The sequence below is a fragment of the Macrosteles quadrilineatus genome, unplaced genomic scaffold (genome assembly GCF_028750875.1).
Source record: "Macrosteles quadrilineatus isolate MER2022 unplaced genomic scaffold, UCM_ALF_1.0 Scaffold_9__3_contigs__length_116548681, whole genome shotgun sequence".
Taxonomy (NCBI): domain Eukaryota; kingdom Metazoa; phylum Arthropoda; class Insecta; order Hemiptera; family Cicadellidae; genus Macrosteles; species Macrosteles quadrilineatus.
The window spans coordinates 10716361-10742908 of NW_026542602.1; the positions used below are offsets into that span (position 1 = coordinate 10716361).

General features: G+C 33.3%; 1 protein-coding gene across 2 annotated transcripts in view; it reads right to left on the minus strand.

The window, feature by feature from the left end:
* LOC129002575 (regulating synaptic membrane exocytosis protein 1-like) overlaps positions 1 to 26548 on the minus strand; it is a 276072-nt gene that overhangs the window by 6011 nt on the left and 243513 nt on the right. For both annotated transcript variants that reach the window (XM_054430490.1, XM_054430491.1), the window contains exons 10-21: positions 25367 to 25448; positions 23260 to 23468; positions 20380 to 20445; positions 16495 to 16619; positions 15317 to 15429; positions 14900 to 14979; positions 12772 to 12830; positions 3689 to 3897; positions 2663 to 2826; positions 1788 to 1952; positions 1069 to 1263; positions 546 to 704 (exon numbers count right to left, since the gene is read on the minus strand). In XM_054430490.1, coding sequence (XP_054286465.1) covers positions 546 to 704; positions 1069 to 1263; positions 1788 to 1952; positions 2663 to 2826; positions 3689 to 3897; positions 12772 to 12830; positions 14900 to 14979; positions 15317 to 15429; positions 16495 to 16619; positions 20380 to 20445; positions 23260 to 23468; positions 25367 to 25448 — 1626 coding nt within the window. The remainder of the gene's footprint in view (positions 1 to 545; positions 705 to 1068; positions 1264 to 1787; positions 1953 to 2662; positions 2827 to 3688; positions 3898 to 12771; positions 12831 to 14899; positions 14980 to 15316; positions 15430 to 16494; positions 16620 to 20379; positions 20446 to 23259; positions 23469 to 25366; positions 25449 to 26548) is intronic.

The following is a 26548-nucleotide window of genomic DNA, read 5'->3' on the forward strand; positions in this document are numbered from 1 at the left end:
CTAAGAAACCAGAAAATTGTGTACACATAGGGGGAAAAATAATAATTTGCAACATTCATTTGGGTTAGAAATGAGAATGTTATGTAATTGAGTTTCTTGTTATAATAAAGTGTTATAAACACGTATTCATTTTATTTAATTCACTTTGCTCCATTAGTAGTCTAATAGGAACCAAAATTTTAAAATTTATAAGTTGACAACAAATGTATTTTTTCAATCATAATAACCTAACACAAGACTCGTTGGCATTACGTGTGTAAACACATTACCACACTATTCCTTACAGAGTTTTTTGTGTATCCAATTTATTTTGCAAATGTGTCCAAAAGTATTTTGCATATACCAACCTTCTCCTTTAAAAAAATTATAGTTCGAAAATTTGTATGCAGAGCCATTATTATACTTCAGGTTATCCTATACCTAGCAGTGGACACATTGTACACATACTTTGAGGTACATCGCACTACCCATAAACAGCTAACAATTAAGTTTTCTTCCCTGCTATTAGTTTATTATAGATGTACCATCATAGGTGAATTACTTACGTCGCTGGCCGCGCTTGTCCACACTGATGCTCATACTGCGACCGAGCAACTCTCCTTTTACAGCCTTCAAACTTCGTAAAATCTCGTCCGGGTCTCTCCTCGGCGTCACGGAGCTGCGCCTCCTCTCTCTGTTGTACACTGGTAGTGGTTGTTCTGCTTCTGTGTGATTAATAAAAGTAAGATTTTTCAGTTAACATCAGTACACAAACAAATCTCTGACCAATGATCATAGTTTTACAACTGGGCTTAGTCATATTAGGGAATCTGTGTCATGATAAAACATACATCGCAAACATGATGTTACTTTCCCGTGTTTTAAGCCTGCGGCAATCAAGTCTGTGGAAGCTTCTTGGTAATCCTACTGTTGATGGAAATAATGTAACCTGGCCAATACTTAACAAGTAAGTTTAATCCATTATTAACTTGTGAGTTGCTATGATTATATTATTTATTGCGCCTGCATCAACGATCTGAAACTACGATGGTGATACATGGTTTAAATGGTTTAATTTAAGTGCATTACCTTGTTTTTCGCCTTCTTTCTGGAAAGAGCTTCGCCTGCTACCTGGCAAGGAGCGGGAGAAGTCCTTATTGAGCTGGTATTGCTCCACCTCTAGCTGTTCAGATTGACTAGAGCCCCTCCTGCTGCCCCCTAAGTACGCGTGGTCGGGATGCAAGAAGCTTCCTACACCATCACCGTCGTCACTTTCTCGCTCTTCTATAAAAGTAATAGAAAGGGTTGCCACCTTTGTCGTAGACATTGATAAAGATATTGCAATTTGGCTTAATTTTTAGTTCTATAGACATTAAAATGCATTCTGGAAATTTTGAGAGTAAATAATAGAACTAATATAGGACTAAATATAAATAATAGTCTTGTGCAGTAGCAAAAAAGCGTCAAATTACAGATATCTTTATGAAAACCATAGTGCACCTTTTTGCGCGATTGAAAATATGACGAAAATTTAAATTTTAAATATATTATAACCAAGCCACTGTAAGACGTCGTTAATTGCTTATTTTACTAACCTAAAAATCTTCATTAGAGTTTATACCTTGGTATTAAGCATTGAGATTTTATTTTGACCCCATATACACAACACAATCCAACCGAAAATATTATAACCTAACATCATTTACACCAATTGTTCATAAGGCAAATTTTAATAATAGTATCCCTTTACTCTCGGAATTTCCATGCTAAATAATTTCTATTGAACCATGATGTATTCTCGTAGCTACCTGAGACGGAGCGGTTGCCACGGGCCAGTAGCCTCTCATTTATGGCAGACACTAGCGAGCTACGAGGCGATGGTTTACCGGAGCGGATCTGCCGAGGATCCTCCAGGCGATACCACACCGGACAGTCTTCCATCAGACTCTTGGTCAAGTCTACGGCGCTCTCTCCTGTACAGGATATTGGATATCATCTTTCTCCTTTGTTCGAATGTATTTCTCACGACTCCACATGCGTTTTTGTATAGTGGTAAATGCTGCAAGTGGTGAAATTCCTTACTCTAACATTTCACAGAAACATATTAAGTTTCTGATGCTCTTGGTGAAGGCTGCGATAAGCTCACTGAACGGAAAATTGTACTTCACCTTCGTTCTTTATTTGAACCATCTTAACGAGCATTTGCACTTACGATGGTAAAATTTTAAGAATGGTATGTCATATTTTCAAGATTGATGAAAATTATTACATTTGGTAACTACTCGTACAACTTCATAATGTATTTAAAAAAATCAACCAAAGATTTTTGAGCAATTTTCATTCCGTCAAGAGCCTTATTTTCTTTTAAATTCAAACGATACAAAGATTCCCTAGGTTGACATAAGCCATGCAATATTTGTTTGAGGCAGTAAGGTGGACTATCACGATAAATTAAAAACATTGATCAACAAACAATTAATTTGATCCCGGAACTTCATGACTTTTTTGTAATGACGGTGATGAAAATATCAGCAATAATTTTCAAGTAACTTTGACTTAACATCGCAAAAAATGAGCAAACAACAATAACACCAAAAAGTATTACAATTGCATTTTCACTATTCCAATGTGTTCAGTTAGTGTACTAATATACACAAGTTCAACTGTTTTAGCAGGCTCTTACCCAAGAACACCTGTTCCTTGTCTGGCCTAGCGTCCCACAGCGACACCTCGATGGTTTTGTCCATCAGCTGTTCTCCAGACACGTTCTTTATCTCCACAGTCGTGTTCCATAGAGGGTTTTGTGATGGTTCTGCCACATCTGTCTTTACAGCTGGCTGCTCTCCTCTAATGTGACAGTTTGATTATTCAACTATTATACAAACGCAAATTCGCAGAACATAAATATTTGGAAGACCTCAATCAAGTTCAAAAACGCTTCTATCAAATACGAACATAGTTTGCACAAATTCAATTTTGAATATGAAAAATAGCTCTAAAAGTTATGTTTAGTATTAGTGTAGATCTGAATATACTTTTCCCCCTTTTTAACGTCCTGGCTTCACATCATAGGAAGACATGCTTTAACTCAGAACCGTTTAACGCGTTGCTTTAGGATTGGCCTAGAGGTGTGCGTTATTATCACATGGGTAAAAACCATTAGGGATGGAATTCGGACCCAGGACTTCGGGGACCGAAGCCGTAAACCGAAGCCCATAAACCCAGATCTACCACTTGACCAGATCGCTCTCTAAAGTATTCTCAGTAAATAATTTTTATCAACTCGCAAATTACTCATTGGAGTTTAAGAACATATTTGAGATAAAATAAGGGTCATAGCACATTAAAATATTATTCGAAAAAATCTATTTTGAATTTGGTGGTTTCAATTTGAGTCAACACTTGGGTTAATTTTATTGATCTTGTAGACAGCATGCACTCTTTTATTGAGATGATGTATGGAACTCAGGTTCATAATGCTAATGTTAAAAGACATAACTACAATTACATGGTATTATCCTGTCAATGGAAATATACCAATAATTATTTGTTCAGGTGTTCTCAAAAGGTTTATGCCTCTAAGATAGGTTTTTAAATTAGTACATTTTGTTAGAGTATTGTACATCTGGGAAGTTGAAGACCTCCTTTCACACTGTGTTTTTAACTTTGTGAACAATATCTATCAAACAAGCGTAGAACAGTTGCTTACGTGAACGGAAGAAGACGCAGCTGCACATAAGCTTCTGGTAGAGTTCCGTAGCCAGCGTCTTCCCTGGCTGCAAGGTCATCTGCAGCGAAGACACTCACTACGATTTCGTTCTTCTCGTCGTTATAGAAGACCTGCAGCTGTATCCGTCCACTAACTGCTACTGGAGGCTTCGGCTCTGCCTTCTCACTCTTCTCCCTAGCCAGTTGTTCCTGCCAAACCACCATCCACTACTCTCCTACCCTTGGCAAATTACCATCCACTACTCTCTTACTTTTGGCAACCCCCATCCACTACTCTCCTAACCTTGGCAACCCCCATCCACTACTCTCCTACCCTTGGCAAACCACCATCCACTACTCTCCTACCTCCTACCCTTGGCAAACCACCATCCACTACTCTTCTACCCTTGGCAAATCGTCACCACGATACCCTCAAAGTAAGTTGGAGTCCGAATATATTTATCGACTGCTAAATTCCGAATGTGGGGCTTTCAACGGGTTTCGTCCAATTACAATAATCATGGGTGTTTATACAGAACTTTTGATTAAGGTGGGTTTTATGTTATTGTGCCAGAACATACTTAAAGTGACAATCCTATTAATCTTTGAAACATAATTTTCGCTACTCTGTAAACTTATTAGCATATTTGACAAATTGTTAAATTATATGTATTAAGTGTGGTCTAAAAACCCATAATGTCAACCAAACTACTGCTATCCGAATCCATAGAACTTGTACAGGCTATATTATAAAGCGTAATAGTTTTATAATTTGGCCAATGCTCACTCTTGGACCCTACATCAACACGATAGGAAACATCCAAAGAGTTTACGCGATACACTGTTAAACAACTGATCATATGATTCCAAAATTTTGTGATGGAATTTCTCATCTCACTAATACCTGTAATTTAACCTGTAATTTAATTTATGAAATTAGATTGTAACGTTTCAAAAGTATAAAACTGTTCAAACAATCTGAAGATTTAAATTTTATGAGGGTTAAAAATTAACTACTGAGGTTAAATTAAATTCAGGCCCGTTCTGGATTTCATTTCGTCCTTTAAGTTTTCCTACAATCCTAGGGCACTAAATGTTCCTTTTTTGTTTTGAAATAAAAATATATTTTAAACCCCAGCAGAGGTAACAGTATCTAGTAACGATGCCAATACTCTAGTGCAATGTGCAGACTTACTTTAAATTTCATTTTAATCATTCCATGTACACTGTGTTTACAATTGCTTTAAATAATACGAAAAACTCTCTTCGCTATCTAGCTTGTATCACCTACATTTACCTACTTAAATATATAAACTTGTAAGATTCATATGAGTTACCGGTATTACAGTGTACATGTTTCATTGACATCAGGAAAATCCGTGATAAAAATTGATCAAATGTGATAGACTAAGTGACATTCAGTGCATATTTAGCAATAAGAAACTACTGTTGGGTAAAGATAGGAGTGGCACATTGCAACATGGCATAAGCTGTGCAAGACAACATCAAAAGCAGCATGCATCAAACAAGCATGTTTACCAATCAAACGTAGAAAAGGCTCTCAAGAACGCTATCCCTAACAATACAATATTTAAGAGTATGATTTTGTATAACTCCATACATGACTGTCATCACAATAGTCCAATAAAACAAGCGACGCAAAATTCGAAACTATTTACAACAGTTTCATTGAAGTGACGTCTTCAAACCTTCGCATACTTCACTTGAAAATGACAGATTACATCATGCCAGAAGACTCTCTATACACTGAATCTCTATACATTATACTCGTGCACCAGTACGACTAACGTACTATATCAGTTTTGTATAGTCTTACTGATATATATAAAACATAGATTTTTATCGACAATAGAAGTTGACAAACAATACCATTAGACAACAACTGTTTTGTAAACTGTTACTTAATGGATAAAAATATAAAAACATTATATTTACAAACAAATTAGAAATAAGTATTTTTTAGTTCAAAGTAATTGTACTATCTAGGTTTTAATTTTAAACTAGTTAACATAACGCCTATTGTAACAATTGTAGATGTTTTGGGTTGGAGTTTGATTTAAAGTGTTTCCTGGTGAGAGAATAAATAGTACATAAAAGTTAGCATAAAAATATAATTTAAGCAAATGAAAAAAAAATTCCGATGATAAATCAAGTTTATTTATTTTTTGAGCCCATTCACGTATTGTGTTAAACTTGGTTAAACATATACTGCAAAATTATCTTATTCAGTGTAGTAATAAGGAGGTGCAAAAAGAATAACAATGAAAATAAAATAGTATCGATAATGTTCCTTCGTGCGATAGAGACTTGGTATTGTGGATAATCACAATAATCGTGGAATTATTCAGTTGGGTTTTGACTGTTTGGTTCTGTAATATTTTTTGTGACACCTATTGCATTGTGAGTTCTATGATGTTGCTTAAAAATACCTTTCTCTTAACAGGATAAACAGATAATTTACTGTACACTTCAACGTTCTACGACAAACGTCACAATCAAAACAATATAAAGATTTTACAATCGCTTTGTTAAGTATTTAAACAGATTTTAAACTGTTATTAATACTAATTCATACTAAAACTATTTCAATTTAAAAACAGAACAATAAAAACAAACAGCTATATGTACAAATGTTGTAAATATTCATATACAACGATGGTGCGAAAATCCATCTTGTTGGTTTGGTGGAGGTTTATGAAGTTATTGTCGCCACAATCACACTAAATTGTAGATTGGAATGTTCAACAAGAATGTGCTGCTACCTATCTGTGTGGAGTGAAACTAGATGCTTTATTCAACTAACCAGCACTCAAGTTGTGTTATATATCAAGACAATCGGAGGAGGGAATATTTTTGTCCAAAAACAAAATCCATATTTTCATGTAATTAGAAGCGGATTTGATTTGGTATTGCATGCACAGAACATTACTTTAGTGTAGATTACAAAATTTTTAAAATTGCTAATTATTTAATGTTAAATCAGGCTTTTTGAGATCTTGGTGCGAAATGCAGGATCAAATGCTTTGGGTAGGTGTGTAAATTGTGCAGGGTTGAAATTCATATTTTGAGATTTATTAATGTACAATTTGTTGTTTGTTAGTAAGTATAGCTAAAACTGTAGTTTACAAACAAAAAGGTAATCTAGAGAAATTCTAAATAGTACAGAATGCCAAACTAACATGCAGGGCTTCTACGGTGGCTATGTTCAATAAATGTTGCACAACATGTCAATGTAGGTTTCGGCTTTTAGCACACTACCAAGTCGTAATATACTTTGTTGCAACTCCAAAAAAGGCAACGCAAATTTGTGGAGTGAGTGAAACAGATACTTGTATGGTTTTTGTGATGAATGTAGTTTGGATGTAAATGATAATATATAATCTATACTCATTTGAATATTATCGGGTCTAATTATCTTTTAAAATTAATTAGAGCATTGACTTTTAAACATTACAGTCTACTGTGAAAGGTCAAAATTAAATATTCTTACAAAAAGCGTTTACGGACTTCGGTTTCACTCGGTCCAGTACAGTGCGGAGTGAATTAGAGTGAAACACGGTGCAACACTGTTTATGCTAAGCAGTTACAAGCCAAGACATGCATACTACTGGTGGTGTGCTGGTGTGAACACTGTACAGTGAGGTGTAGAATGTGCCACAAGGATTGGTGTGGAAATGTGGTTACTGGAATTTACGAATAAAACAATAGAATATAGGTTTGAAACAAAACTGTGCAGTGTTTTCAAATTTACAATGTAACATTATCAAATACGATTGGTAGGTATATTGCCTAAATTCTTTATCAAAATATAGTGAAAGCCTGACATGAAGTACGTAATGTATTTACGGGACTATTTGCGGGTGTTTCGAAACTAATTAAAATGATGATTTGCACTACGCTAAAATATCCTCGTGCTAAAATATGTTTCCGTAATAGTTTAGAAATGCACGGTAAAAGTGTAATCTTAGTGGGGAAATCAAATGTTAATTAAAAATATTTCATGAAATTTGGCGTTGTTACTGAGATTAACATAGCAGACTTAAGTAATAATAGTTTATGAATCGAAAATATTTTATAAATTCCTAATCTTAATTTTATTTGCCTTAAACATAGAGCACACTTAATATATTTTCTACCTAACTTTGAACTATAAAATCAAATACCAGTTCTTAGTATTATTGTCAACCTAAATCGATAGGATTAACATCATCCGCTATAAAAGCATACTTCTCTCCTAAAAGAATGTCGTTATCGTGAAAATACCATTAACTAATTGTTTCTTAAAATAATTAATTTGTGGTACAACGTAGGGGTGAATAGTTTATGCAAAAGATCTCAACATAAACTATGATTATGCATGAGGAAGTAAACTTTATTCATCTCGATTGCAAAGCAGCCTAATGGAATTATAACAGGTCTTTATTTAAAATAATAGAAATCCATTGTTTGTAGTAATTTTAGGGTTATTGATGAGTTTAATATTTTATATTACGATTCTTGATTTAATTTGTTTGCTAACAAGTTTAATAATGTGAAGTGTTCAACAATCCAAAATGAAATTGGGTGAAAACACATTGAAAATTATTAATTTCAATCAGTTAGCTAATTTGGTCACTAAAATTGTATAAATAAATCTTCTCACCACATGACTGACAAGTATAAGGTTACATTAACGTACATAACTGTGTTTTCATAGGTTTTTATTTGTATCTACAGTTTTGCAGAGTCGACAAACATCGATAATCAAACGTAATTCTTTCCCCAGTAAAATAGAACTTATCAACATTCGACACAAATACAGTTTGTCATTTAATGTTCATAACACAATTGTCAAATTAAGGATGAATGGAACCGATAAACGCTTTGGGAAGTAGCATCGTAGTGCGGGAATCAAAATATCAAATCTAATAATATTTGGGAAGGGTAATTGATAAATAATGTAATTGTTGATTTTTATAAAAAAAAGTAGAAAGTGGAATTTATCTCTTTTGTAGCCAATGATGGGGCTCAATTTTATCAATAAGTTACAGAAGAGATTAATTAAGGTTGAGTAAGTGCTGCTACTTTTTAATCCAGGAATTTATCCTTAATAACATGAAAATCATATGACTTTTCCAAACAATAAAACGATAGAATTTGTACTTATTAAGTTTGCTATTCTTAAAAATAAAAATATTCTTTTCTACTTCTTATTCTCAATTTGTCAACAATAATAATATTTTTGATAAACATACTCAAATATTCGTGTTACAATCACGTGTTTTTTTTTTTTTTTTTTTTTTTTTTTTTTTTTTTTTTTTAATCTGAGAATAATAATTTTCAAGTTAAGTGAATGAAAATGAATAAGATGTTGCGGGTCGAATATTCTTTCCTATTTGAACGGATAAAAAATGTCGTTTGATTTAATTTATACATTATAGGGTTCAAAATATATTAATTTAAATAAAACTATACTCTAATAATAAATTTCCAAAGTAATGCTAAACGTTTATCAGTGCCACCACCTTAACCTAAATAATAACCAACGAAAGCCAAACAAATGGGCAACATTTTGGCATTTCTCTCATATTTCAACAGGGTTTGGTAGAAATATTACACTTTTACAGGAAAATAATACTAAACTTTCTCCATTTTACGCATCTAGTAACACTTCCTACTCCTATTTTAGATCTAAAAGGTAAAAAACGAAAACTTTCATAGACGCTTAAAATACATAAATCACATATTTAGAATATAGCTAGATACACTTAGATAACAGTTGTGTTATCTAATTATGGAAAACAAACACAAAAGCAATTAGAATATTGTTTGGCAACGTTAAATACGTATTATTTAAAATATAACTCCTTTAACATAGTAATTGTTAAAAGGATCACACATGTTATACTATAGTTAGAAGTTGTTACACGTACTATTTTTAATAGAAGGGATAAATTGTCAGAAGTAGTTAGCCAATACGTAACAGATTTCGTAAAGTTTGTAATCGTTTAACCATTCACAAATCAACAATTCCTGTCCAGCGCGATGGAGTACTTTTCTTACAATATATTTTTGATATAAAAAATATGAAAATATGTTTTGTAGAAAGATATATATCTGTACATTGGTGGAGAAAATAACGAGAAATTGTAAATATAAGCTAATGTATAAACTGTATAATTTATATCGCAACAAATATCATCACAAAGTACCGAACGGTGTGTTATAAAAATATGAAAATTTACGTATTCAAGTCAGATAAATATATCAAAAGGTAAATGCTAGAAAAATAAAATTTAGAAATTTACAACAGATTGAGATGTAAGCAGATTCGACTAAGGTCTTAAGCTCATGCTAAGGGGGAAATCTGGCCCCAAAATCTTATCTTACAAGTATTATAATCGGCCGAGGTATGAGACTGCATCTTCTACAAGACAAGAAACCATTGATACGTTCTAAAAATGAACCTAAATATTTATTTCTGTTGTGTTTTACGCATACCATCAGAGATTTTAAGTTACTATTATATAACACATATTTACGGTTAAACATTAGTTAGTTTTATTTAGTTACATTTATTTAACAAGAAAAAAGTCAAGCGATTATTTACAGACGAACAATTTAAAACTCTTTGAACTAAGAAATATAAAATATTAATACTGAAACAGAAAATACGTGACACTAATCTCCTTAGACACTTTACTTTTACAAAACAAATCGATAATATATAAAACCTATAATCTGTAAACTGGAAACAACCACGATATAGGCCGAGATAAACCATTACAAGAACAACGATGTATCTAATATAAGTCGAAAGCATGTGATTATAAACAGTTCATGAGATATGTTTGAAATGGTCGTTCAAGTTGATGAGGCTATTCTACGTTTGATTGTGCACAAGCATTTCAGATAGAACGGTACAATGAGATACACAAGTAGGCACGGACTGGGATAGGAGAGACTTATACAATCTTTAAACATAGCACTTTACACTAGCAGGAGTTGTATAATCTTGTAATACGTACTAGTCTATTTTAAGGATACGGAGTGAGAATATTGCAAAAACATGCCCAGCAATAATAAATGGTAAACTGTAATTGGATTGCATAGATTGAGTGAGGCTTTAGTGGATTTGTGCCTTGGATTTGGTAGAGTCAATTTGTGTTTAAAATCTATTCACCTGTACAAAACTCATCTTATAGTTTACAAGACTTATATAATTTATTGCCATTGGCTGGACAAAAAATGTTTAAAATTCATCATTACCGTACAAATATTTAAAAATTTTAAAATCCGAAAAAAGAATAATTCATCAAGTAAATAAACTAATTGCTAAAGTTATTTTCTGTCAGCCTTACTTTGTTATTCATCGAACATAAAAAATATTTTTATATTTTTCACTAAACAAACTGAGTACTTGCTATCGAAAGGCTACCATAAGGTGCCCAATCTTTGTTTTAAATGTTTATAATAGAAGACAATTTATAAACTGCTATCAGAATAGATAATCAATACTACAAATACAAATGCAAATGGATAGCTAAGTTAAAATATTCGTTCACTATATTTTGTAAACATTTGAATGATGTGGCGGTATTCTCACTCCGTTCCACTTGGAGAACCAACAACTGTCTACCCTAACATGTGACTGTCGAGTCTGGAGACTCTGGAATGCAACAAGGGTCGGTCTAACCTAACAAACACACTTGCTATACACATTGAACACCAAAGTCACTGAGTCACAAACACCGACTTTAACTGAAGAACTTATAACAATCCGTCCATATCTCCGTTCACCGTGGACTTGTATTATCCACAAGGGGGAGCGACGACATAGAGAAAGGGACACAAACAAATAGGAAACATCTAGAAACACGCAGAGGAAAAGAAGAGAGTGCCATTTGTGCTGGAGGTTGAGTTGTCTTATTTACAAATTGTGTATTTATCAAATCGAACCGTGTTTGGTGGCAAATACGTTCATTTGGAAATTAACGTTGATGAAAACGGTACAATGCCGTTATTTATTATAACGAGCAAGTTAGGTAAGTGGCAAAATGTTATGAAAAATACAACAAAATATTCTCATGTAATCGTAAATGTTAGACAATTCAGTTTTAAGTTTTCTAACTGAAAATTATAACTTTGATGCATACGAAATATCACGCGTACCATTCATACTTTCAGCATAGATGAAGTACTTCATCTATCAGTCAGCATCTATGCTGAAAGTATGAATGGTACGCGTGATATTTCGTATGCATCAAAGTTATAATTTTCCGTTAGAAAACTTAAAACTGACTTGTCTAACATTTACGATTACACGAGAATATTTTGTGCGTATTTTTCATCACATTTTGCCACTTACCTAACTTGCTGAAAGTATAATTGGTACGCGTGATATTTCGTATGCATCAAAGTTATAATGCCAGTAGTAATAATAATAAAAAAGAAGTGAACTGAGATTTTGACTTGAAATAAATGACCACCTAGCAAACAGTAATCAAGGTATACGGCGCTGGTTTACAAGATTTACATGCAAATGAAGCAAAGAGTGCCGCACCGAACCTGAGTACCCTCCTGACCCGGTGATAATTAATTATCTACTGTAACAACCTTTACGTCCCTGCTTGGTAATCATGTTTGAAAAAAAAATAATGAGTAACTATATTTTATTTTATAAAAAAATTACAGTACAAATTAACTGTGGGTTTCGTAAAATGTTTAATAGGCTAAATTTACAAAATTACAACTTGTTGTCAAAAACTGAATGACTGTTATCTCTATTAACGGTTTTAACAAAGAAAAACCTTTTGTGATCAAAAACCTTAGTTTCACGTAAAAATCGTAATAATAGATGCTCGTTAGTAAAATGATTAATAATAGTGTTTCGTAAAAAAATGTGTGGTGAATTTTTGGTCATGTATGTAGAATGTAGGTGCAAAGAAGTGGGACGAAAGAGAAAAGGAGGGAAATAGAGATAGTGATTTAGGTAAAGAAGAAATATAGAGTAAGGGTTGACGATGGGAGAGAAGGGGGAAGCAACAAGTGAACATGCAAAGCAAAGAAAGGGTGAACCTATACCGGGGTCTTGGGTAACTTTCTCCTGGTTGGCGATGCGGGTGACTTGTCTACTTCTGAATCTGAAACAGTCAACATCAAACATGACACTAACTGTAGTGGTTACAGCTGATAACACGTCACAATCAGTAAGAGATCAAGTGAAGAAGTCCTCTCATCCCTCCAGAGGTTGATAAACCTGTAGGTTATTTCACTGAAGACAACCCATTTTTATAGATATGTAGAAATTTCTTTAATATTAAAACGGAACATACTGGAGTGAATTAGCCACCCACAATTGAGTTGTAGTCTGAAATTCTAATCTATAAGTTTTGCGACAATTAATGCGACAGAAAATATGTTATATTTTTCAGTACCTTTTTCTTTGAGTTTAGCTTGGTTTGAAAATTGTGTATATCACATAATTCATAATTTACTAAGAACACACAGTCAGTGTCTCAACTCAACAACGAAAAACTCAACTGGAATATAGTTCCTCTTATTCTGCACGATCAATTTCAAATACTGAGCCCTTCTTTCCCTGTAAAAGATCTCATTGGTATGTTATTGAGATTAGTATGCTAATAAATCTATATATATAATACGTGAAGCCGGTTTTTGTTAACGCAACTCCTCCCTTATTTGTGGACCAATTCCAACGTTTGAGGTGTCAAAAGATTCGTCTCAATATGTAGTTTTGCAATAAGGTTTTAGAATTCTAAAGTTCCTGCCCTTAAGAGCGTGAGGCCCACTCAAAGGTCGGGTTTTCCCCATAAGAAATACATAGAACAAATTTAAAACAAAAAAAAACAGCTGTTTATAAGAAGCTGTAGCTTTTTGGGAGTAAATATTGATGTTTGTAATATTTAGTAGGTTAAGACCAAGTTAAACAGTTCAAATCAGTTTTGTTGGGAGATCAGAAAATACCTCAAGTTCAAAGAAGAAATATTGAACACGGTAGTAGGACACAATTAATTAATAATAAGATAGTAGAAAAAGAGAGACCTGGTCTAACAGATACCCATCCAGATACACATTCACTTTGTGAGATGAATAATATTTGCCAGTTCTGCTATGCAACTTACTTTGGAAGTGAAAAAATATACGAAGCTCATAGTGTTGTCACGGTGGGAAAGTAAACTTGCCTAAATGTCAGATAAAATGAATGCATGCAAGAAATGTTTACTTCAGACACTGACAGATCGAGATATTTCAAAACATTTTGTTAAAATTACGTTAACCAACTTTCAATGGTGTTACTGCTTTAGACTATTCAAAGCAGGTTATGGCTGTCCAGTTGGTAACCCCGAGTTTGTGGGTAAAAAATGGAGCACATGAAATGGTTGACATCACCCCACTTTTCAGGTTACTCTACGGAGAAAATTCGTTTGATCGGGGGATGTCTCAAATCAAAGGAATAAAATTGCCCAACTTTAATTACTTAAGAAAGGTTATCAGTACGGCAACAGTGTTCTTCAATAATTTTCAATGCTGGAAAAACTTTGTTGCAACATATTAACTCGAATTGAGGCAGATCGTTTAGCATTCATTAGAAGTTATCAGTTAAAATCAAGAGCAGAAATGATGTAGGTGAACCTTGGTGACGCCATTAGAGATATTTAAAATTAGTTTCTAACAAGTTTTCAAATGACTCTAAGATGTAACTAAAGTTACTAGAATTTAAGCATAAGGTTTTCCTCGGCGTTATGTTTCATACTAGGCGGCTCATTGAGCCGCACGGGTTCCCTAGTATAAATAGATTTGATGAATTTAGTTGTGCTCCTATTATGCAAGTGAAAGTGTTATAATAAAAATATAAGTTAGCTAAGCAAACAAATTTCAACGTAAATCTTCTTATTTGTTACAATATTTGGTTGAAATGTGAGCACGAGAGACTTATAAGGTATTTCTTTCTTCAGAAAACATCTTTCAAACCGACTTTATGGATACCATAAACTAATTGTTTCGTAAATGATATCTAATATATCCATGTGCTTTTTACTACGTGTTTAAGAGACAACCCGATTTATTTTATTTATAAAAATACATGTTATTTTACATAAAATACCTATTCATGTAGCTGTTATCTCAAAATAATTACTATATGTACCAGCTGACCTAATAAGTAGTATGATACAAGAATACTTCTCACCTAACTGTAGACCAAGACCCTCCCCAGAGTTTTTCCTCGCAGAAACTGGGATTGGTTCATCCAGAAGATCGCACATTCGGCTAAGAAAATTAATAGAGAATGTTTAGTTAGATTATAAAATAAAAATGTGTGGTGTAATGCATTATTAAATACTTATAAAAACAAAGGGTATTAAAGAGTTTTTTTTTAATTTTAATATTTTTTTAATAGAGACAACATGTTTAGGAAACAGTGAGTACAGTTATGGCACATGATATTTGACTTGTTATATTCACCTTTCAATACAACTGAAAACTTTTGAGAAAACAGTTAATTCTGCTGGAAGACGTTTAGTGACGTTATTCACCTAATTTCACGGTACCAAAATACAAGAAAAAGGTTTGATCTAAAATTCTAAGATACGTTAGGAATACTTACAGGTCCATGCAATGCTCAACAAGTAGGTCAACAGCGTCGCCCGTCCTGTCCATGATTTGACAAACGTCCTCGAAACTGCGGTCTGTGAGACCCACTCCTCCCCATTCCAGCACCTGAAACCATGCCAAACATCCCATGATTTGACAAACTTCTCGAAACTGCGGTGTGCGAGACCCACTTATCCCTATTCCAGCACGTGAAACTGAAACCATGCCAAACATTCCATGATCGAATCTGCGGTCTGCGAGACCCACTCATACCCCTTTCCTGCACCTGAAACCATGGCAAATATCTCATGATTTGACAAACGTTCTCGAAACTGCGGTCTGGGAGACCCCCTCCTTCCCATTTCATCACCTGAAACCGTGCCAAACATCCCATGATTTGACAAACGTTCTCGAAACTGTGGCCTGTGAGACCCAATTCTCCCCTTTCCAGCACCTGAAACCATGCCAAACATCTCATGGTAGCATGATGTGTGTGTCTTTTCAAGTCATTACATTACAGTCTTATCTGCCCTATGCAAATGAAGATGATTAAAATGGAAAATATTCAGTATGTAGGTGTAGCAAACAGAAATGCATAGTTTTAATTACACTTCATTGACTAGGGGAGGAACATGAACTAACCTATCATATATCCCTTTCCACCAAACATCCACAGTAAGTTTCAGTAATTATTAAAAAAGTATTTGATATAATTTACCTAAATTATAATAGAGAAAAATGATTTTGATGTAACACAAGACTGAAGAATTATCTCCTTTCATTATCTTTGTATTCGTTGAATGATTTTTTTAGTTTAATATGTCTTAAGTAATAATTTAAAACAGACGATTTAATTTAATTTAATTTTGTTTAGTTTTCTAATTTAATTTTGTTTAGTTTTCTTAAGCTTATCTAGTTTTGTGACGATAATAATTGTTTTAGCGACAAGTAAGGCATAATTCATCTTTATATTTATTTGACTCTTTTCATTGTATAACAACTTCCTAACATAACCTTACCTCATATTACATAATCCTGCTAAGATGATAAGGCTAGATAATAATAATAGTTTGTGTTATTATAGTAGCTAGAAACCAAAGACGTTTGCAAAGTAATATTTACAGTAACCTTGCTCAAATGTATCATATATAACAATGCACTTAGTGCTTAAGTCTACTTAAATGCACGCACCTTGTCCCCCTGTTGAAGCCCCCCTTTCTCCGCAGGCCCCCCTGGTACAGTCCAGACTATGTAGGCGAAGAGTCGGCCATCTGGGCCGGTCTTACCACCTACAACTCTCATACCAAACCCGCGAGCTGAAAAAAAACCCAGAGAAGTGTTAGTTTCTGACAAATTGAAAAGACGTCATAGTGAAAAAAGTTAATAGTTTTAGAGTTGTCACTCTTATTGCTTTTCATCAGCAAATGTCACTTGTATACACATACTGTGTTACTTTGACGTATTAAAACAATTTAGATTTGAAAAATATTAACTTTTAAGTAACATTGAGGTTAAAAATTTAGTAAAACCATTGACTATTGTAAAACCAAAAACATAAAGACCACATTTAAAAGTCTTAGAGTGTGATAATTATTAATGTACCTGTTGTACAGTTAATAATGAATTAAACTGTTTTCGACAGTTTAAACTTCAATCATGTACAAAATAGTTTCACTTTTAGTCGGATAAACTATATCCATGAATATTTTTATAAGCAATATGACAAATTTGCAACTATTTTTGAGTTTCCATTCAGAAAGCCTCACATTTACTAAATAATTAACTGTATCACTTTTCAAAAATTTGTAAAAATATTCCTCTTATAGTCAAACAAATTAGGATTATGAATGTTTTTTAAGAGAAATTTGTTGAATTAGAGCACGTTTCAAGTTTTCAATCAAAGATTATCTTATTTACCAAGTATGACTAAAATGTAAAAAAACTGGTCAAAAACGCCATAAGAACATAACGAATACAAAAGACATTTACATGAAATTTGTTCTTAAACATGTAAAACAACCTGCAATTGATAGGTGGCAAATATATGATTGCAGACATCGACTGGGTCTAGGCTAGGTGATACAAACAACATGTAGGGATTGGCTGAATTGGTACCACAGGACACCTCTCTTGTTTGGATGTCGTACAAACAGATCCGGTAATTGGTTTGAGCCCAATCAGTCCCGATGCTGCACTTCTGATTATACAACTCGCCTTTGCTTGTTTGTTTCAACATTGGTGTGAGGTTCACATTGAACGTTTTCCCATAGCAGTTTTGTGTGAAGATTTGGATTCTTCGTTTTCCTCATTTTTATTTGCAAATGACAGCCAAATAACATTTATTTAGGTGGTTTATAGCGTGGTAAACAATGTTGTTTGCTATAGAGTAATAAAGGCAGAAGATTAGTAGTTTTATGAACTTCACATAAAAAAAAAAAAAACTCTGGACACAATTGGATTTAAAATTTAATTACACTTTCACTCACAATGTAGACATGTGCCGGCTAGTACTGGGTGACTGTACTATGGATATTGTATATCTGTGTGCGTGTTTTATTTATCATTCGTACTTCGTGTGAGTGGAAACTAGTGGCTTTGTTGAAACCATATATTTTCATTGTCAGCATTAAAAGCAACAACGTTGAATTTTACATTCAACAACGTTGTTGATAACTTAATAAAATGTAAATCCTCTCAGTCTCCATTTTCGAAATAAGACATTTCAGAATGAATCAGCCTTGCCCTATTCTTATTGGTGAAATACTTTGCTTTCACGGAAGAACCAATAAAAGCACGGCAGCAATCCTATCCATCTTAAGCGACGTTCATCCATTAATCTTTGGCAGTGAAGGAGGAGGTTTCCAGCAATCTAGTAACATGCTCTTGCACTTTCATACCTAACGATGAATGGAACATTTTTTTCATTGTGTAAACCATGTAACACGATTAAAGTGTAATTTAAATACCCCCGCCGCAGCAAACCTGCCGACTAAGCGAATTTCCATTTCCCTGAATGGATTTACACTAAAATGTCTCCTTAAAAATATCACATTTATTCCCTATTTAAAAATAATCAGTTTAAAACATACTTAGGTTTGCTGCAACAGGGAGGGTAAAAGTGTTTTTTATGTAAAATGTTAATAGTTGGTAAGAAATAAAAACATTTTCCAAATGTGGACAAAATATGTTAATAAACAAGCAAACTACAACAGTTTACTTATTCTCCATAAGAATAACATGGAAATTTTAAATTTACAATTTTTTGGAATTTTCTCCGTAACTATTAGGCGCATTACAACGCTTCAGTATACTAAATTATTTGTTTTTTTAAGCTCTACAAAATAGTTTAGAAAGAAATTGCAAAATTTTATGCTTTTTGGGTCAAAAATGGGAAAAACCCATTTTTACCCCATAAAAGCCCCCATAAACCCCCGTTCCCATGGTCTGATCATGCTGGTTCGCGAACTCGTTCGAATAAACGTAGGTTTACACGTTTGTACCAAATTTCATCAAAATCGGATCATTTTTGCTCGAGTTATCGCGCTAACGGACACACATATATATATATATATAAATATATATATATATATAAATATATATATATATATGAATTTGAACGGATGGTGTTTTTGGCCTCTAGGGACCTCAAAACGAAAAAAAAATCGGTCCCGGGTCCAGGTCTTACCATGAGTACTACGGTAATAGCTTATTCCCTATATGGGAAATTCGCTAATAAAAACACTAGGGCAGATTTTTAAACTCCTCCTTCGTCACATTTAAATTGGTTTTTATGACATTGAAAACGTTGAGTTGAGATTTAAATTTTTACAAAAAGTATGCTTAGGAGAAGACGAAAATTTGTTCTGGATAATTGGCTTGTAAATTAATACATATACACTTTGGACGATCTGTTTGAGAGTATGAGGTCAGGGCCAGTAGTCCCTACAAGTTTAAGTGGTTTTTCACTTGTCAATGGTGTCAATTTTATGTTAAATAAACACTAATTTTTATGCATGCAGTTTATTGTAAAATAATAATAATAAAATTTTAAAATAAATAAATAAATAAGTTTAGCGAGTGATACATGGTTTTCTGCGTTAAATTGAAGTGTTGCTTGATCGTAGTGTCATTTTTATTTTGGTTTGATTTTTTTGTCTTCTAGGTTAAGTTTTTGCCTTTTAGCAATGTAGATTGTTACTTGGCAAAATAACAATTGGAAATAAAAAAATAATGTTCACAATGCAATAATACGAGTAGTACTCTTAACATTTCACATGCCTCCAAGAGATAAGGTTTATAGTTTGAGCTGTGCAGTCAATCAGCTACAGTTTTAGTTAGATTAATCAAGATGTATGAGTATAGTAAGGTAAGGGCAATAATGATCTATATAAAGGGTACCATACACTTGCAATATTGTGTTAGTAATGCTTCCATTGTTATACAACAGGGTTTATTAACTTCGATTTAATTCTGTTTTATCTGTTCTCAATATAAATTATTTACAAATCTAATTGCAGACAGTACCGTCAATAGATGTTTTCCTGCTTGAGTCTTACAATATGACACAATGGTTACCTCATAGCAATTCAATAAACCATTTATAACTATAGCAATTGATTTGAATGTAGAATTCTCACCTCAACCGCACTAAACGATGAACAGTTTAGAGCAAGAGGCATTTAGTGGGTCTCTGGTGTCAGGGTGACGGGTTATTGTCGGTTTGTCTCTACATTATTTATTCACTATTGGCTTAGGTCATTACACCTCGTTAAATATGTTTATTATAAAGTAAACAAAAATTAAATCAATTTATATTTGTTATTATGTTTTGAAAGATACCACTTGCCTTTCCTAACTTTTTTAACTTCAATGAAGACATTTCAAACTATTATGCAGTTCCAACATTACATAAACTAGCGAAATATTAAACAACGTAAAATTAATAGTTTTAAAGGGATTCTTATAAAGTGGAAACTCAATTGAATTTTAAACATTATATATGCTAGAATACTATACATAAGTAGTATGGAAACAAGGCCACTGGATGGGAAGATACAAAGTGTTTACAGTACTCACTTCTATGTGCCTTATCACCGGGGTCGCGACGCAGGGTCACTCTTCGTTTGGTCCCTGGTCTGGAAGCTGCAATAAAAAAATGCTCAGTACAGAATTTTACAAATATAAACTTAGAACACCCTATCAAGCATTAAATGAAACTAGGTGAAACCCGTCGAAATCGACGGTTACTTTCAATGCTTACGTTCATCTAACTGCGATAAATTGGGTGAAATATACATATTTTATGCATTTAGCATAGTTTAAAATGTAATAAGTGTAAAAAACAATAATGATATTAATTGCGTTAGTTGCCAAATTTGGTTGATCATTCAATGGATAAAATATTTCCCATACTGTACGTCATTGGAGTTATTATTAGTATGTTATCTGGTATCTCTTCCTTTGGAAGAACCTTTAAATAGTATTAAAATCGTATTGGTGGATCTTTTGTAGTTAAACACTTCCGTGATTTCATCAGTGTAATATGATTTTGTTTGGAAAGAAAATATTTTTTGGGAAGACATATTCTAATTTCAAAGGGAGGTATATCCGTTACAGCCATTTCTTTAGCTTTTTGGATAAAACCATTATATTTTAGTATGTTGTGGAAAAAGATTAACCAGAATGTACATTTTATGTAGGGGGAAAAAACTGGACTTTTTTGGCTGGGTTAAGTGGGATTTTTGTTTTATTCCAGTGGAAAGACTGAATTAGACCTTGACTTAATACATTTTACAATTATTCTCCAATATCTCATACAGAATAGCTGGACCTGTTTTGTTTTCAACTTTGTTTGAATGTTTATAAATCACTCTAAAAAAGTTGGATATTAGGTATGAAAGGTTATTCAAAAGTAACACACAAAGAAACTGCTTCTTTTACGTCAGTTTATGAAATCAGCAAAACTCAATTGTGTTAAAATTGTATAAGCGCATCGACCATGATTTTTTAAAACTACCAATGAAAACCATGAATTCTGCATGAATTTTAACATCCCACTATAGTGGCAACCCTGTATAAGCAGGTGCAAATAATTTGTCAAGATTGGTACCATTTTAGGCAAGGTTTCTATGTTTGGATTTTATTAGACACGATTAGAGCAAATATTTTTACATAAATATTTGATATGTGTAGAATAATATGATAAAATGTAGGCAAAAGTGGTGAAAAAGGCAGACACCATTAGATATAAGATAGTTCAATAAGAAATAATTTAAGAATTTCTGGATAAAAGGATTTTCCACTGATTTCGTAATGGAGCGTTATATTGCAAAACATGACATGATAAAGAAGAAAACCAATTTTAAAATAAGAAAATAACATTGCAAATACTTATTTAGTGGAATTCAGTAAACTCCCAATAAATGTGTGTAGTTTGAAATACAATTTAAAAATGAACAGCTGTTTCATTAAAAAGTATTATTTACATGGCCAAAATGTAAACAACTCTGTAGAGGGATCTTTAAAGGCTTCTGGGGCAGAGTCCTAAGGGATTTTGCTTAGTTTTTCTTTTGATAACTCATCTACAGACCAAGACCTTTCTTTGCACACCTCTACCAAGTTTCTACGCCCAGCCGTTCTCTCAAATTAGTGGGGACAAAGTTTCCATATAAATATTTAGATTCCCCCATCTTAATCTTATGGGAGAAACTCCAACTTTGATAGCCTGTGGGGCAAAGCCCGAGGATTTTTATTACAGGAATTGGTGAAAGGGGCGTCTACACAAAAAATGCTTTATTTTGACACGTCGTTTGTAAAAATACGTCCATTATTAACGGAGGAGTAGTGTTTTGTAGAAATCGCCTTCACGTATTATATATAAGGATGGTTTATTTGCCGTTGATCATGTACATGATATAGGCAATGTCATAGAGTTAAATTAAATTAAAACAGGTTGTCATAAATCTACAAGTTACAGCTAGAAACTAATTTGTACACATGTATTTAAATATTCATAAATATAAAATGGATTGTCTAAAAGCCAAGCAGTTACCTTATTTTTGAAGATTTTTAGTGTGGTGGTCCTTGCCGATTCATGTAGTTTGTTGGAAAATTTGATACAATTTAAAGATAGTATTGTAAACAAAATCTGCTGCTAATCGAGTTAGTGTTTAATACAAATTTGATTTAAGTTATATAAAACAAATATATGTTGATATATATTTTTGCAAATCTCTTTTAATATTTCCTGTATGAACCGTTACAGTTGGTTTGATTCCTCCATTTCAAATAGAACAATTTATACCCTTGATTCAATTATAGGGAATAAATATACTTTCGCAGTGACCAACTATTTAACCATAAAGGTGACCTAGCTATCATGTAGGCCTAGTCGAATGGACCACTTACAGATTGTGCTACTTTCTAAATTAAATTTCCTCTCTTAGTATTCAACACTATATGCTGAGAGATGACGATATGAAAGAGCTCATAGCGAGCATCCTATCGGTTAACACCTTAATCAGTAATTTACACTCGACAATTTAATTCTACTATGTCCTTTTTCATTTTGAAACCGGCTTCAACTCTAACATAGGAAAGGGATCTATGCTACTCTTCGTAGTCAACAATTACAACAAGAATTAGTTTTCTAAAGTTCTTACCACTCCTCCACTGTAGACCTACTGATGCAGACAGTGTTATATTTCAGCCCATGAAAATGTACCATACCTAGGAAGCATCACTGATCTGAAAGTGTCACTCGTTTGCACATGTTTTTTTTACAACTATATATATATATATACATATTTTTACCCTATATTGTTGATAACCCTAAAAACTGCCATTTGGACTTTGGAAAAATAAATGAAAATCATTAAAATAATTAGATTATTATGCAACGTAAATTTGCTTTTTAATCTGATTACAACATGACTAGGGAACTGGATGTGTACTCACGTATCGCAGGCTCGTAGTCGACGTCGTGTATCACAATCTTGATGGCTTCCCCGTCCTGTACAGAGGCTTGTCGTCGCACCTCAGGGGCGTGCTCCTCAGGCGCCACCACAGGAGCCACCCTGGCCGCCGTCACTGGGGGCGCCGATGTCTGAGGAGCCCTCACTGAGGCACGCACTCCCGCCCCACGTGTTATGGCCGCTATGTCTGGCCTGAACACCACACGAGTATGAAGCAAGGTAGGTCTACAAGGTGGGGTTTGAGCTTTGAGGTTCAAGGTTCGAACCTTTAAATTTGACGTTCAAGCATTTTTGTTTAGTGTCCAGGTCGTGTTAAGAGTTCGAGGTCAGAAGTTCGAGATTCATGTTTTGGGGCTCGTGGTTTGACTTTTTGTGTTGTAGGTTTACACGTTTGAGTTTGGGATTTAAACTTAAAGAGTTGGAATTTGGGATTTGCGTTGTTTGGGTTTTAAGTTGGAATGTTTATTGATGTCTTGGTGTTTAAGATGTCGTATTAGGGATTTAAAGATTTAAGCGTTACCATTTACAATTTATAGTTAATGGCTGATTGGAGGTTTACAAGTTTATGTTTAGGGTTCAGAAAATAATCCTCAGCGTTACAGATTTCATCAAAGTAAATAAAAGTGTTTTCGTCCAACGGACCTGGTGTACATGGGGTGATAACTACTCTAAGATATATACACATTATTCAAAGGTTCTTATCCACAAAACTGACTTTAGGATGAGCTCCTGTACTGAACATTAAAATTGTAATACATTTTCGTATATTAAGCATTCCATTATCATGGGAGGAAAATGGGCTTGATAAATTTACTTTTGCCTGTAATCTATTAAAAATTGGATAAGAGTTTAGGGACAAGAACGGAATAATATACTTCAAATTGTAAAATAGAAAATGATGTTTAAGAAATTATAGCCTTGTAAGTCGATAAATAAGAAAAGAACAAATTTGATTCTCGTATCCTCATTGAGTTTCTCACTATAGGTTGGTATTTTACTATTCGCTGAGTTAATAATAATATGTCAAGCTGTTAAAAGACATTCTGCCTCAAATAGTTACGATTGAGTAAATATCAATACAAACTTATTTTGACGTTAACTGCATTGGAAAAGGTATTTTAGAAAACAAAATAAATACAGATTTTATTTTGTATAGAAAACATGGTTGGGAGTAAAATCGAATTAAACGAGAAAAAAGAATGCTTATTGCGTTTTGGTTGTGGAGCTTTTTGGCGAATCGAATTTTTATGTATTTTCTTAAAAATACCTCATTAAACATAATTGCACAGTAGAATTAAGAAATATTTTAAACGAGCTTTCATTGAAATCGGAAATTCAGTAATAATAAACGTCCATCAGCTCCTGAAATACAAAGAGCTGTAATTCTTGCCGCATGCGATTAATAATTAAAAAGCAATTGTTATCGTATTAACAGTTCTCAAGTTGTAATGGAGTTTCTTTGAGTCGGACAAATGACAATTTAATTTAACTTGGCACGAGATTTACCAAGTTCAATGGTAGGAAAGTCAGCGTGTATTGAATTGCGTAATTACATTTTGAGAGACACCCTTATTGAATTATCTGTACAACTGAAACTTTTGTATGAGACTTTGTCATGTACATTGGCATATTTCATTGAGGGCATTGTTCTACTAATTAGTTAATTAGTAATCTATTAATTAGTAGTTAATGTACCCGCGCTTTAATCCCAATATGTTTTATATTCTAAATAACATTTTAATTAGCATGGCACGTGTTATTGTATTTGCAGGATGTAAATTAAAATACATCAATCTGCACATAGACGTATTTTGTATTTGTCCAAGTTTCAATTCGATGACCTAATATCAAACTTGAGCCCAAACCAAAATACTTAAAAAAAGCTATGAGACTTATTTTTCTAGTTTTTAAGCAAATTTTAGACTTGTTAATTACTAACAGTATTCAGTATAATTGTACATGTACCTACAATGTGTGGACATGTATTTTGGAGTGCTAGAGGCGGAAATATTTAGTTTTGTCTTGTAGTCTAAAAAAATAAATTTAATACTAAAATTAAAACAAACAAACATAGTAAAAGAAAAACTTACAGTTGTGAACCTCTTCTACGGGCTCTCCTCTCTTCGTCCACAGCTAGTGACGGACCTCCTTCGGGAGAGAGCGGAGACGCAGCTGAAAACGAAACAACCAATGCAATATGGTGAATAAGGTAAACAATTAATTATTGTGTTGATTTAGGCATTGAAAAAGAGAAATAACAGCTGACTCTCATTTGGAGCTCCGTTTTGGATTAGTTGCTACTTTGAGTTAGGCAACTGAATACCGTTTTGACAATCGCTGTTAGGCAAAGGCGACGGTTCTGCGACTTCGACTAGACACCACAAACACCCACTACTAGGACTGTTAATAACCAAAAGAGTATACCACTGAATGTTTTCTTCGATTAACTGTATTCTAATATAGGTTAATGAAATCTCACACACGGTTTTTAACAATAAAGTGCAAATTTTTATGGTGGGTTATGAGCATTATATAAGTGTAATATATACTGAGCAGATTAACACTTACGAATAATGCACGTTAAATTAATAGCAAGGCGAAACCAAGTATCTTTCTGTTAAATTTCTATGAATAAATGAACATAATTTACAGTTATAGCCAGAAACCTACTTTTACAAGGACTTATTAAACTCGTGTTTCGCAAATATATGAGCATGCAAAGTGAATAAATCCATAAGATGTAAAAAAAGTTACGCAATCACTATTTATTATACAGTATAAGTAACAGACAAAATAAATTGATCGTAAAATTTTATAAGATGAGTGATGGGAAAAATGGAAGGATAAACATGACTTTATATTGCAGTTTTTCATTTGTTACCGTGGTGACCAATCAATATCATAATAGATTTGTCATCCCTATGGAACAGATGAAGCCATTTTTATTGTTAGGTCTGTACGTCGGACTGTAGAGCTCGTGTTTTGAAAAAAATATTTTTCTTGTTATTTAAGTAATTTAAAACCTCTTATGACCAAATAAAACTATATAATCATAAACCGTAACTGGTCTCCTAGTTACATAACTAAACAGTAATTAATCATTAAAATAACCAAATAACCCTAAAATAATAGAAACAAAATTTCGTCTATACTAGCGATCAGTGTCAACGTACATGAACTAGACACAAAAAACAAGCTTCAAATCTATCAGAAGCGATACGTGAATTTTTGAATCTTCACGGGGTTTAGTGTGCGATATGGACTACAATAGA